At 40.2% G+C, this 14,317-nt stretch overlaps 1 protein-coding gene across 3 annotated transcripts in view; it reads left to right on the top strand.

The window, feature by feature from the left end:
- The window catches only part of tenm4 (teneurin transmembrane protein 4), a 168,132-nt gene extending 160,399 nt beyond the window's left edge, over positions 1–7,733 (top strand). For all 3 annotated transcript variants that reach the window (XM_086216471.1, XM_086216469.1, XM_086216470.1), the window contains 2 exons: positions 1,187–1,329; positions 4,874–7,733. In XM_086216471.1, coding sequence (XP_086072597.1) covers positions 1,187–1,329; positions 4,874–5,632 — 902 coding nt within the window. In that variant the 3' untranslated portion in view covers positions 5,633–7,733. The remainder of the gene's footprint in view (positions 1–1,186; positions 1,330–4,873) is intronic.
- The last annotated feature ends 6,584 nt before the right edge of the window (positions 7,734–14,317 follow it).

Here is a 14,317-nt window from a genome sequence, read left to right as displayed (position 1 = left end):
GTTTGGGATCAATTCTGTATGGTCAAGCCCCCCCTCTGCTGTAAAATACTCAGATCCCCTCTCAGAAATATCACATCATCCTTTGTTGCTTTGCGGTAGGGAGGAGGTAAATGGCAGTGAAAAGCACCTCTGTGGAGAAGGAGAGGACAATGGACCCATTGAAACCGTAGCCAGAGTCAGCTGTATCAACCTCTTTGGCTGGAAAGAAAACAAATGTGTTAAGGAAACTGTTTTTCAAACATTTGGCTCCAGCCAGATTTTAATTGTTCAATTCACAGGTGTGTTCTGATGAAATCAACCCCTTTCTGCTTTCTGTTGAACAAAGCTATTTAGCTGCCATACAAACAAGCCGTTCAGCTTCACAGTCCACCATTAGGAGCCGACTGGCATTTGAATGCTAAGCAGACTTTTAGATATACTATAGTGGGTCTCTCTCAGATATGATTGATGGCGCTGACATTTCCATTCCTTTCACTAAATTACCAGAGTCCTTTCATTGTCCTCAAACAAATTCTTATTTAAAAAAAAAAAAAAAAGCTTTGTCAGGTGCCAAAATGTGGCACTGCCAATCTCTGACAAACTTGCCCCCCAGGTGTCACAGCAAACTACATTCCAAAACAAACATATTCTAGGGGTAAGGAACAAATTACTTCACTTTAACGGCTTTGCTTCCAGCCATGTCTGTAGCTGTTGCTGAATTAATGACAACTTATCACAAGGGATGGCAGTGGCACGTCTAACTGCACTGCTGTTTGCTGGCCGCTATATGATGAACCACGTTTTCATTCGATCCCAGGCATGTCACCGCCATCTTTTTCAGCAGCTCATTAAAAAGGAAATATTGCTGTAGAAACTGCTGAGCCTTCAAAGTATCTTGTATTGAATAGCTTATGTATGAGCTGTGTCGAAATTACTCGACAGTGCAGAACATAATTATTAGCGCAGCAGACAACCTCAGAAGTTACTTACCATTTCTGGTACCTGACTGTGTGACATTATTTGGCACCTGCCGAAATGGACGTGAGCCACTGACAGCATCTTAAGTGTTTATTATAGCTTGTCCTCTTTCATAAGAGGGGTCAACCACTTGACTGTGGAGTGTCACACAGCAGCCAGAAATTACTGTGTCATTTAGATAATATAACACCTTTGTCACTTTTTAACTGTGTGGATCACCTCTCTGCAGATGTGAACAGTTGGTTGGTGACCTTTGGCTTCCAGCTGTATAATGTCATCCCTGGCTATCGCAAACCAAACACAAATATGATGGAGCCATCCTACGAATTAGTCCGCACTCAGATCAAGACGCAAGAGTGGGATAGCACCAAGGTAAATCTCTCACCTTTTCCACCCTTTACCTAACCACAGATCACCCTCATCCACCTCTGTGCTCCTCTCTTTCTGACATCATTAGCAAGAAGACATGCCCCGTTTAGCCAGAATCCCAGAGGAGCTGCCAGCTATCTGGCCCAAACACGGCCCAGTGAGCCAGGTCCCGGCTCCTAGTCCTCATCTTGGGGAATGGGGTCAGCCTAAACAGCCCTTGTAATTGTCCTGCCATTAGGGAAATTCACTCCCCATTCTCCCCACCACTGCCCATTGATTTCATCTCAGTCTTACACCCTTACCCAAGGTCTGAGGATTAGTAGACATGCACTGATTCCTGCGTTTATCAGCCTTTTTAAGTTCCCTCAACTCACCTGAATTATTGAAGAGGCCACTGTTGTTGTCTAGGGTTTGGTTACAGATAAGTGAAAGCTACCCATCTGGAGGTCAGATTCATGCTAAGTGACACTCTGGCTGCTGCCTAAATTCAGCAGGCATTTGTTGCTTTGAAAGATATTTCATCTCTTAAACAACTAAAATGATACAATCTTCGGTAGGCTGAAATTCTAAACTCTGATCTGAGCAGCCATCTATAATAAAAAGACACATCAACCAAATATAACAAGCACAAAACAGAAATGCGAAATTATACAGTCAGATTAGTGAATTCAAAGCATTTGAAATAACTGTTGAAAACAGACACATCCCCAGTGTGTTCCATTGTGTATCCTCATTAATGTCAGTTTTTCTTTGCCTATGACACAGGATAAAAATATATCCTGTCTACCATCAGTATCACGCACATTCTTTTTTAAATCATGCTGACTGTTGGCAAAAATAGCATAGCAATAAGTAGCCATTTTAGTGTGTACAGTCAAAGTTATGAAAAAGTATTCCAGTGTTACCAAAGCATCCCAGCACACCATGATTTGAAAATGAAAAGTACACACTCATGAATCCACACTTTTTTTTTTTTTTTTTTTTTTTTTTAATCTGTAGGAACAGCAAGAGCATAACCGTAGAAATCACAGTTATGTCCTCATCTACCTGTTTTGATAGGGTTACTGTCAACCCCCTCGGGACTGACTCTTACAGGCAGCTTGTGTCTGACACCGCATCGAAAATCTCTGAACTCACCCAAGGTAGCAATCTACAAAGAGGATGCAACAGAGGAGATATCTAATTGAATCCAAAGACATCCCAGGCATTTCCATTTCAAATATTTCTGAGGAGAAATGATGGAATAGTTTAGATGAGGGAGAATAAATGCAAGTCTTTTTATTTCATAAATGGAGTAGCAGTTCTGTTGTCACTTCTCATCTCCTCAGATCTCATCATTTAATCAACACTTTAAAAAAACAGAAAAAAAAAACATTTAGCAACAGGGTCTTGTTTTTGTTGCTGTTTTTGTTTTTCACAATTAATTAATTGCAGGGATAATCATAATGTGATTAATATGTGGTGTTTAAAGCCCTGTTCTTCAACCATATTAGAGACGGGAAACTCACCCTTGTCATATTTTCTACTATTTTTATAGTAATTTACATTAGTTGGGGAAATATATCACATATAAAGATATGTTTGTTTTGTTTTTCTTAACCACCAAATGAAACTAAATGTAAATTTTCATCCAGAATCTCAGCATTTCATTATTGCATTAAGTTCTGTTTTTTTCTCTCACATAGGAGAAATTTGTCCTTGATTAATAGTCTGCTGCATCAGACTAAGTACTGTAAATGATATGTTGGGAAAGATTGAGATAATTAGTCTGTGTATGAGGCATGATTTTCTTACCTAGAATTTCTGCTTCCAAAGTAGTGCAGTGGGCTGGTTAGAGCCATGTTGATCCTCCCTGCAGATGGCCAGACCAGCCTAATTAAATGCAGGGTTCTTTGAAGCATAAATACAGCTATAAAGCAAAAAGTGAACATGCTGTATAATTGTCATTTTGTTTTATTTTGTGCAAAAAAAGAGAGGATGCCTGCCTTTCTATCTCTTTTTGTATAAGTCCTTATTTTGCCACACAGATTAAAAAGTGCTGTGAGGATTCAGACAGATGAGGTTTGTGCTGCACAAGTCTTGATCTCTCATCCTGGGTTGTGTTGCAGGCTGATTGCATCCTATGCTATGTGAATGACACTCCTCTGTTGGAGTGTCCTGTGAGGGTATTTCACTAAAGAGGAGGACATTCACCCTTTCCCCCACTGCTCCCGGGACAACTGACCAGGTCACACTGTTGGCACAGTAAACAAACATGGAGTGGCATAGTGTGAAGTGTTCCCCCAAGCTATCCCTCCTTTGGGGCCTGATGGCTCTGCTGTCCCCTCCCCTTCATATGTTCCCTCTGCATGCGAGATCTGATGCCGTGTCAGTCTTTGTAGATATGCTGGTCACTGCAGCTTGTACGGCCCTCCTCATCCACACCCAAAATCCCAGCCTAGAGCCACCCTCTCACGGAGGCACAGGCAGACGGAAATAGAAACTGTCAGGAAGACTTCGGATGTGACTAGTTGATAAAACCCCCTCAGGACGCTCACAGCCTTACCTTGAGCGATTGCAAGACGGCACCGTTTTTGAGAGCCTTTTTGTTGTTGGTCAGACCCATTCAGGCAACTGTCTCTCTGCATGTTGGCTAACTTCCATGTCATATCGTGCTCTTCATTTTCACATTTCTTTTTTTTCCATGGAGTATCTCTTGTCAAGTACTATTAGGACAAAGTATTAATTTGGTCTGAAGGGAACATGGTATCCATACAAAGCTTTGATCCCCTAAGGAATAAGATATGTACACAAGTTACCAACAGATTCCTGTTTCATATTTGGCACAGCATGGCTGTCAGAAGACAGTAATTTCACCCTTTTTCAAAATATCACGCCTGTCACAAATGATCAGAGAGATGTGCGTTTGCTCACAAACACCTCTGCCCCTACCTTAACTGTGTGATACGTATACAGCTTTTAAAGCATCACTGGTATGTTGTTTGGCATTGATAAGCCACATGAGGGAATTACATCATTCTTTCTATATATGATATATGGAAAATTTTAATCAAGTAAAGATATGTGATCAAAGGGATGTTTTCCATACCACATGTACACTGTTATATTTGAAATCTTGGTAAAAGGATATGTACATGTATCATGGAATGAATTCAGCGTCACTGTTTTGAAAAGAAGTAATTACAGCCCACTGCAACGAACCTCCATTACATCTCTAGTTTAGTTCTTAAAATACATCAATACATGTATCATCCTCACTCAGTCATTTGTGTTTAACATAAAAAATGGCCTGAAGTGTGTAAATGCTTGAACTATTTATTATTCTGAACAAATTATGAGCATCTGAAACGGACGATACAGCAGGGATGTTATGCACAATGTGATGTTATGAATCCAAAGGATGATTATTTCAGGATGTGAGGAAATCAGGAGATTTGGTGATATATACACCTCTATATTCATTTCTGAAAACAGGAAGGGTTTTGTGATCTTGCTAGTAAAGGCCTTGAGTGCTGTGTGTCTAACTAGAAACCTCATTGTTTCACAGTCTTTACTGGGCGTTCAGTGTGAAGTCCAGCGGCAGCTTAAGGCCTTTGTGAAGCTGGAACGTTTCGGCCAGATCTACAGAGCCAAAAGTGCCGGATGTCCTCAGACCCCGGACAGTAAGGTCTTTGCTTCTGTTGGCTCCATCTTTGGGAAAGGGGTGAAGTTCGCAATCCGAGGTGGTCGCATCAGCACTGACATCATCAGCTTAGCCAATGAGGATGGGCGTCGCATGGCTGCAGTTCTAAATGATGCATTCTATCTTGAAGACCTCCACTTCACTATCGCCGGAGAGGACACACATTATTTTGTGAAACTGGGCTCAGTGGAGGGAGACCTCGCCCTCATTGGAATGACGGTGGGCCGGCGCACCCTAGAGACTGGTGTCAATGTGACGGTGTCTCAGATCAACACTGTTCTCAATGGCAGGACTAGGCGCATCACTGACATCCAGCTACAGTACGGTGCATTGTGTCTGAATACACGATATGGCAGCAGTGTGGATGAGGAGAAAGCTCGCATCTTGGAGCTAGCTCGTCAGAGAGCTGTCAACCAGGCTTGGGCCCGTGAGCGTCAGAGACTTAGGGATGGCGAAGAGGGCTCGCGGACCTGGACCGAGGGAGAGAAGCAGCAGCTCCTGGGTTCAGGGAAGGTGCAGGGTTACGATGGATTCTACGTAGTTTCAGTTGACCAGTACCCTGAGCTGGCAGACAGTGTCAACAACATTCATTTCATGAGACAGAGTGAAATGGGCCGAAGGTGACATGAACACGGGCTCACGAGACAGACTAAATGAAGGACATTGGACTTCTTGCCAAAGACAGTTAGGTACATGACCACTTTTTTCTTTGACTGTGCTCAACTTGGTTTTTAATATACTGTAAAAAAAAAAAAAAAAAAAAAAAAAGTAAAAAACATGGTTGCAATCAGTTGCACTGTATTAATAGAAGAGTGCCCTTCTCCTTTTGAAGATTCTTTAACAGTCTTTGCCCTCCAAGTGCGGCTGCTAGAGGATGAAAATTTGCGATGTCTGTGACTTATTTTTGTGACTCCCATTTCCTCATCCCTGTTGGTGATTCTGTTCAAAGGAACCCAAAAGGAGTATTGGTAATTCATTATGTTCACTGGCTCACTCTGCTGCCAGACAAGCAGATTGTTATTCACAAGCTTGCTCCATTCTGCCTTTTCTGCGCCTCAGCCAAGGAGATTCCTTCTCTTTTAATCACTTCTTTTTTATACTTGAAACCCTCATAGCCCCAGTCATCCATAAATAATGAGAGAGATTTCTGTTGGCGGCAGAGGCCCTTCATCAAAACCCCAGCTGAACTTGTCAAAGCACCTTCATTTGCGTGATGTCTTGTAATTTTTTAAAGAGGAGGCTTGATACTCATATGGGTGTTGGCACAAGGCTTCAGTGCACCCTGAACCGTCCGTGTTGATGGCCTTCCTTATGAACTTCATTATTAGCATAACTGCTTTATCAAGGTTAAATCTGTATGGTAAAGCCAACAAAGGGATATGAGGTCACTTTTTTCATTTATGTGTGTATTTTATTTTGAAACTGGAATTTTTCAAATGAAGAAAATGTTGAATAAATTGTTCCGCTCCTTTTTATTTGACTATGGTCAAACAGCTCAATTATAAAAATGGTGAAGAGCCAACACTGTAAGAAAATACTGTGGAATTGATGTCTGTATTAAACAACAAAAGGTATTTTACAGGATTGGTTTTGAATTACATTTTAGTTTTGTTTTATAAATAGCTATATGAATTACCAGTATAACAAATGTGAAATCAAAAAAAAAAATGTGAACTGTTGTCCCTTTTATTGTTAATTGTTGTACTTGAACAATACTTAAGGGTGTTTCAAAACATGGAATAAACTATGAAAGGTGGTTAAGTTAAATCAGTTACTGTGTTTTTCATTAGACCGACTACTTTTAATTGCAAATGAACGACTGTTTTATCATTTAGCTTGAGTCATAATAATGTCCAATGAAATCTGATGGGAAATTTGGCTGAAAATATTTTTTTCTTTGAGAAGGGAGGTTGAAGAAATCATCCTAATTTGTGGTACATATTACATTAACACAATGTCTGTTGAGATAGTTAGGCTTTGCTTTGTATTGTTGGAGAGATGAAAGATACAAATTGCCTTTGCCCTAAGGGCTGCCAGTAGGTCAACATCAAAAGTGCTTTCACTCCAGCAGAGCTCCGCTTGGTCCCATGGTTGGCTGAAATGTATTAGACCTGCAGGTGTACTAGTTTCCGTTTACAGACTAAAGGTCGTCTATACACATCGTCCTTGGAAATAGCCCACATGGACACATTCTGGCTCCCATATGTCCATATGGCAAAGGACAATTTACATCTGCTCAATTGAAAATGTCACGATATGAAAACTCAAGTGAAGTCAAAACTATTTTGGAAATTGTGTCATTGAGTTTATGAACTTTGCCAAGCCACTGCACACTTGACTTTCTTATAATTTTCCCATCCAACACATGAACTCTGTATGTGGGAGCATGACTGAGTGTCTCAATTTGAACAAACATTAACAGTAACACTTTTTATTCATCTGCTGTTGGTTGATTCAGTGACATTTTTTTGTCAGAAAAATATGTATGTTCAACATAATATGAATGAAGGATATTTGCATTGTGGAATATTGCACTGAAAACTGTTGCGTCATAAGACTGTATCTTTTCTAAAGTTTTGGACTCGTTTTGGTTTGTTCTCAACACTGCTTCTCTTTGACCGTGTAAATATGAGGACATCGATTAAGCTGTAAATAAAATGCAAATGTAGATACCTATTAGAGCTACATCAGTGACCCTGTGTAGTCTTAAGGTAGAAAAAATAAAGGGAATATTTTGTGTTTATTTTTTGTCTTATGTCTGCACTCTGATTATGATGCAGAAAAATATCAACTGCTGCATCTCAAAGTTAACCACTTAGATTCCTCTTAAAAATCCTTTTCTCATTGGTATTCACTGTTGTGTAGATTTGGATCTGCCTTGATTATAAATTAGACATGTGCTATTTATCTGCCTTTCCACTTAAATATTCATTTATTAATTCTCACCCCACATCATATTTCATATGAGTGAAGCTGATTTGATGCAGTATGATAATGTAATATTGCCCCATGCCCTGTATTTAGTTAAACATGCACTACCACCTGTTTCATCCCAGAATCTATTAGATACTCACATGAACCAGTTGTGGCTGCATCACCAGAACATACATACAGAGTCGAAAACATTTCTACATTAAATATATGAACCGTAATAAGACGGCCTCAGGGGGTGCTGTGCTAAACTTGACGACTAATTAACCTGTCAATGCTGGCCACCAATCCTTTCATGTTACAGAAGCCACTAGCCTTTTAAACTTGATAACTGTCGAAACAAGCAGAGCTCAGGGGCTAATCCTGTTAGCGGGCAGGTTGGCATGGGAGTTAGCTGCCAGTATGTGGTGGCAGCAAGGGAGCCCAGAACATTTACACTCACTGCAGGAAGAGCTGAGCTTGGTGCCCAGAAGAGATAATGGCCAGCTCCACCTAAGCAGACGGTGCTCTGCTGTTTGTTCTTCACCACTTTGCATTAATATGAAAGTAAAAGACTGCAGATCTCGCTGCAACAGACAAGAACCACTGGAAGTATTCACACCCAAATTTTGCTTTTGGTAGTTTGACTACACCATTTTTTTGTAAAATAAATCAAAAATCGATGGATCTCATTTTCCTTGAGATAGCCTAGGTTACAAGGCCCACATGCATCCAATAAAGAGGCTTTATGTTCAGGGAAAAGAAACTGCTGCTTGCCTCGACCCTCTTCAGGATGATTCTGCTGCAGTGAGCCAAAATGTCCATTCGCCCGCAGGCCTGCAGTCTTCCGCTAGAATCGCAATAACAATAACTTCACCTCAACCCCTGCTGCACTGACCAAGCTGCCACACACCTCTCTAATGGTGAAAGAGGGTATTTTACTTTTAATATATTCTTCAACAGAATTGGTAATAAAGTACAGGAATAATACTTTGAATTTGGTCTAACTTTTCAGCTATTGTGGCTCCAGTGCATGAAGGGTCAACAGCCATTCAAATTATGTGCAAAATCTATTTTGAAGGAAGACAGAAATATTACACTGACATATTAACTGATGAATGATATAACATATTGCTGCAATAGTAATAACTTGATTTACCTATTAGCCTTGGGTACAAAATGTCCTTTGATGCTGATTGTTTGCAAGAAGTAATAGCTCTGTAATAGCTGAGTGGCTGAAATGTGAGGGGAAGGTAACGGAAACAAGTGTCAGGAAGAGTTAGAATGGCTCAGTCGTTTGTATTATTGAATGACCTTATTAAGCCCTCACAAGGCTGTTGTCATGTTGGGCTATGGGATAGAGGAAAGCTACACTTTCAATCATCCTTCCATCCATTTTCTTCCGCTTATCCTGTTAAGGGTCACAGGGGCGCTGGAGCCTATGCCAGCGGCTTTCGGGCGAGAGGCGGGTTCACCCTGGATGGGTCACCAGTCCATCACAGTGCCAACACATAGAGACAGACAACCATTCACACTCACATTCATACCTACGGTCAGTTTAGAGCAGGGGTGTCCAAACCAGTCCAGTAAGGGCCGGTGTGGCTGCAGGTTTTCATTCCAACCAAGCAAAAGCAACACCTGATCCAACCAATGAGCTGTGTGGACACAGCTCAGTTGATTTAAGTAGAATCAGGTGTTGCTTTTGCTTGGGTGGAATGAAAACCTGCAGCCACACCGGCCCTTACTGGAGCAGTTTGGACACCCCTGGTTTAGAGTATCAATCAGCCTCGTCCCCTCTTGATGTCTTTGGACTGTGGGAGGAAGCTGGAATACCTGGAAAGAACCCACACAGGAACAGGGAGAACATTCAGACTCCACACAGAATGATTCCATGCCCGAAACGGGACTCGAACCCAGAACCTTCTTGCTGTGAGGGGACAGTGCTAACCACTGCCCCACCGTGCCACCCACTTTCAATCAAAAAAGCAACAAATCACAAACACTCAAGTAACAACTGATCTTAATTCAGTTTATATGACACAACAAACAGACAAGTGTTTTTTTTTTCTTTATTTGTTTAGGTTTTTTTTTTGTTGTCTTGTTTTGTTTCTCAGAATATAATTTTATTCAGGTCAGATCTATGAGACAAGATCCAGGGAAAGACCCTTTCTTTTCTTCAACATCTAGGAGTGTAAGGTTTGGTTTCAATTAAGGTTTGACAGCTGCACAACTTCTGCCGCATGCAGCTGCACTCTGCATTTGATCCTATTCACTTAACCTCTACCATTACATTCAAATTTCACACATCTCTCCCAGATATTGACGTGAGCGGAAAGAAGAAAATCTTACTTAAAGACTGTTTGCACAACAGGGAATGGAAAGTTAAACTTTTTCTCTTTCAGCTATGCTTGGACTATTTCCCATTACCTGTCCCGAGTCTGACGTAATCTTCACTTTGTTTTCACACTCCATCTGTTTCCTTTCACCGATAATTTGAACGCTCTGAACTCTAGTGTTGGATAAACACTGGTGAAGGCACTTTCAGTTAAATCTGCTAAAGGTTTATTTCTGCTGCGGCTCAAACATTCATTTCTTCTGTAAATCCTGTACATGGTCTGAAAAAGCAACAATTATACACCTGCTGTCTGTCATGGTGCTCTGTCTGCCAATCTCAAGGATTATTCTTACATTGCAGTTAATAGCAAATATTTTCAAAAAGATGAGCAATGTTTCTGACAAAAGAACCCCACATTATACAATTTCCAAGAACTGTAAGGTTTTCATGTTTTCCCAACAGTCATAAAATAACTGGGTGTTACGATGGTCCACATCTGCTGTGCATCCTGATAACACCTCGTTCCTGAACGGACAGCCTCTGAGTCCGTCTTTAAACATTCCGGTCCACATTCTCCTCTCAACCAGTTATGCAAATGACAGACTGATAATAAAAGCTAATGGGGCAAGGAATGGTAAACCAACTGGCTATAGAGAAGTGATGCAGAATTTCCCCCTAGGTTTAGGTCTCATTTGGATGCCGACCATGATGACAAAACACAACAGTAGGAGAAGCACTCAGTAAAGTGCACACTTTGGAAATGAAACGGAGGTGATGGTTTTCAAATGTCATATTCCTATGGGTCATACAAAGGTCAGTGCCATAAACCGGACCTGCAAAGAGAAAATGGAAAATGTGCAGTTCCAGCACCTTAAGCAGTACAATGCTGTGTGCTTGTCATACAAGGCTTTTTTTTTCTTTAAAATGAGATTTAAGAGCTCAATGAGAGAACCTGTGGCGGTTTTTACCCATCCCTGTGTTAGTGATTGAATCATTACATGACTCTCAGTGTTGATGTCATTTCCACACATAATCTGTGAAGTGGAGCAACATCAAAACTGCCCACCAAAATATACTGGCCAAGAAAATACATTTTACTCAATTTTTTATGTCATTAAATTGCAAACAGATGCAGATTAAAAGCCATGATTACACTACACAAGTGTTCCTTATGAAGGGATCAATATATGGCGACAAACCCTCTGCATTTGCCCCATCACAGTACCACAGATTTCACAAGTCAGCCATGAGAGGGCATTTGGCATGTTGCAAGCTGGCATATCAATTCAGCTGTAAAAATTTACAGCTCCAGCATATTTCAATATAAAACCACCCCAGAAATTGATTTCAGCAGTTTGGCATTGCAGCTCGACTCAATGCCCACAGAGGACATGTCAGAACAACAATTCAGAATCAGAAAATTTGTCCAGTGTGTTTGAGTGACTGCCTATTCCTACTGCTAATGAAGTGTTTTTTGAATGAGAATCTTTTCACAAAAAAAATTTGAAACACACTCCGAGAATCTGGTTTATATTTTCCCCACAAAGGCCTCTGCGCTCACTCTTATTTGCTTTCTTTGCAAAAGCCAGAAAAAGAGATATATATTAGTTTAGTGCAGTGAATGGTAGGGATGGGCTGTGTATCATTCTGTAGCTCAATTTAAAGTCGCCGAACACACTTTTCTCCAAAACAGTCTTTGCCTGCATTAATTGCTTTATGATTGTTATAGTATTCACTTTCAAATAACAATGAGATATTGTAATTTTAGAGTCAGATATATACAGTACCTGAAACTTCTAAGCAGCATAATTTTTTCAAAAGTCTGTGTGTTCCTTTCAGAACTGACTATTTGACATTGGCATGTTTGAGAAGCGTTCTATTCACAACTGAATCTTGTTTTCACCTCTATCACGCAGATGGTATATGTCATGCTGGCAAGTGCTTTGTTAATGCTAATGTTGTCCACAGAGTGACCCATGGGCGCAGGTGGGATATGTCATGGCCCTTGGACACAGGCTCTAGGAATTAGGGTCTGCCCGTCAGTGTAACTAAGATAGTAATTCTCCTAATCTCATTTTAATCATGGCTATTGCTGACGATAAACTTAACTGGTCAAAGTAAAGGCTGCTAACTTTGCAGTAGGTGATGCTATTCTTTTTGGCATTTTTTGGGGGGGGGGGTGAGTGTACTTGAATTTATGTATTTACATTTTTTGGTTATTTTAGCTCATTATTTGTTCTTTTTTGAGATACAAAATTGTCTTAACTCCAATGAATTACAATGAATTGTCGTGGTGGACTGCATTGGAATGTACGCTGTAAGATTTTAATCCTATCAGGTAAAAGGTGAATTTTTTTTTTCTTTTCATTTTTTCCACAATTACATCCCCTGAGTGTGTGAGGTGGATGTGTACTGGACTCCAGCAGGGTCTTAGTGGTCTTGCTGGACCCACGGGAGGCAGAGGCCGCAGCTGCAGCTGCTGTCTCCCATCACATTTCCCCTGGCAGGTGTGAACAAAGGACCCACAGAAATGTCACTTCTGCATTTTTAAGTCACATTGACACAGCTTGAATTCAGGAATGAACCTGCCTTTGTATGTTATGCAAATCATATTGACAGCATATCTAATGCTTTTATTAGACTAATTATGCCTAGGTCAGATCTTCCCATTGTAAAGGATAAGTATCTGTTTGAGTATGTTGAAGCCTTTGGTTTGACTGAAAGGTTCTTCTTATCATCTCGCACTTTAAGTCCAAGAATAAATAGGTGTTCCTGATTTCTGTCTATGTAATGAGGACCTGTCATTATTACTCAATGTTAACACGTCTACAGTAGCAAAGAAAATGAAAAACGTTTTTAGAAATTTGTCCCAGAATGTACAATGCCAGTGTGAGAAAAAATTCCAACAAACCTTTAAATTATTCTACATACATTCCACATTTCAACGTGTTGCCTGATGAAAGAGAGGGATCATTAAACTGAAGCAAAGAGCAGCCATAGAGCTTCGATTTGTCCTCAGTGGAGATACTCTGTTGTCAGGGTTGACACAAAGCATATGTATATTTAATGGACTTGGGCTTCTGCAAAGTATTTAGCAGCAGGCCACATTAAAAATACATAAAGCCGAGGAAAGGTTGTGTATTCTTTAAATTAGCCAGCTTTCTTTAGGTCAAAAGGTTGAAATAATATGAGCATGTCGAAATCCCTGAACTCCTTGAGCTCTTCAAGCCATCTTGGATGTTATTTCTGTTAGAATGAACGTCATATTTTTCTCGTGAGGTGATTTAATACAGTAAGAGTTTTAAAATGATAGTCAGCTGTTCGGATTTCTGTTAACTTTGTGACACTTAAGTGAATGTATTATGTGAGTTCTAAACAAAGCGGGTGAGGAAGAGCATTGATCTGTCACAGAAGCCGCTCAGATTGATTGATTTATATGAGGTGTCTTTTTTAATACAGATAATAGATTTGAAGAAAAGCCATTTTTCATCCAAAGACAACCCATGACAAACAGCAATTTTTCTGTGTGGCCTGTAGTCCAACCTGTCAAGGACAAGACACATTACTAAACAGAAAAAGTCAAACTAATAAAATGAAGAAAATTATACACTCTTATATAAGTTTATTTAAAGATTTTGCAGACTCAAAACATCTTGAAATATAAGATGCAGTTGTAAGTTAAAAACACAATTCCGTGGGAATGATGCCCCTAAGGACGAGAAGGCTGTCAGAATCTTTCTTTTTTATGCCGTCCATTGAATTTGCTCCATGTTTTTTTCAGTCTGAAGCCCAATGTTCATCTGACAGTATTATTTTGGTTCTGGAACCTTTGGACCCATTACTAGTGGCTCAGCCTTGGGGAATTCATTTCCACTTTGTGAAGTCGACTTATGACACATCTGGCCTCTGATTTCATTTACCCATACAAATAAGGTGCCAGTTGAAATAGTCTGAAGTTGCTGAGTTTTCTTTTCTGTAAACCTTTAACTAATAAAATTTTGACCTCTTCCTAGACAGATACACACCTACACACAAACCCATCCTCGAAACACAATGATTACTGG

Source organism: Aulostomus chinensis, chromosome 10 (assembly GCF_037954235.1).
Source record: "Aulostomus chinensis isolate RoL2024-O1b breed Wild chromosome 10, RoL_Achi_v1.0, whole genome shotgun sequence".
NCBI classification, from domain to species: Eukaryota; Metazoa; Chordata; class Actinopteri; order Syngnathiformes; family Aulostomidae; genus Aulostomus; species Aulostomus chinensis.
Note: the sequence above shows the minus strand (reverse complement) of the source record. Positions and strands in the feature narration are given on the sequence as shown.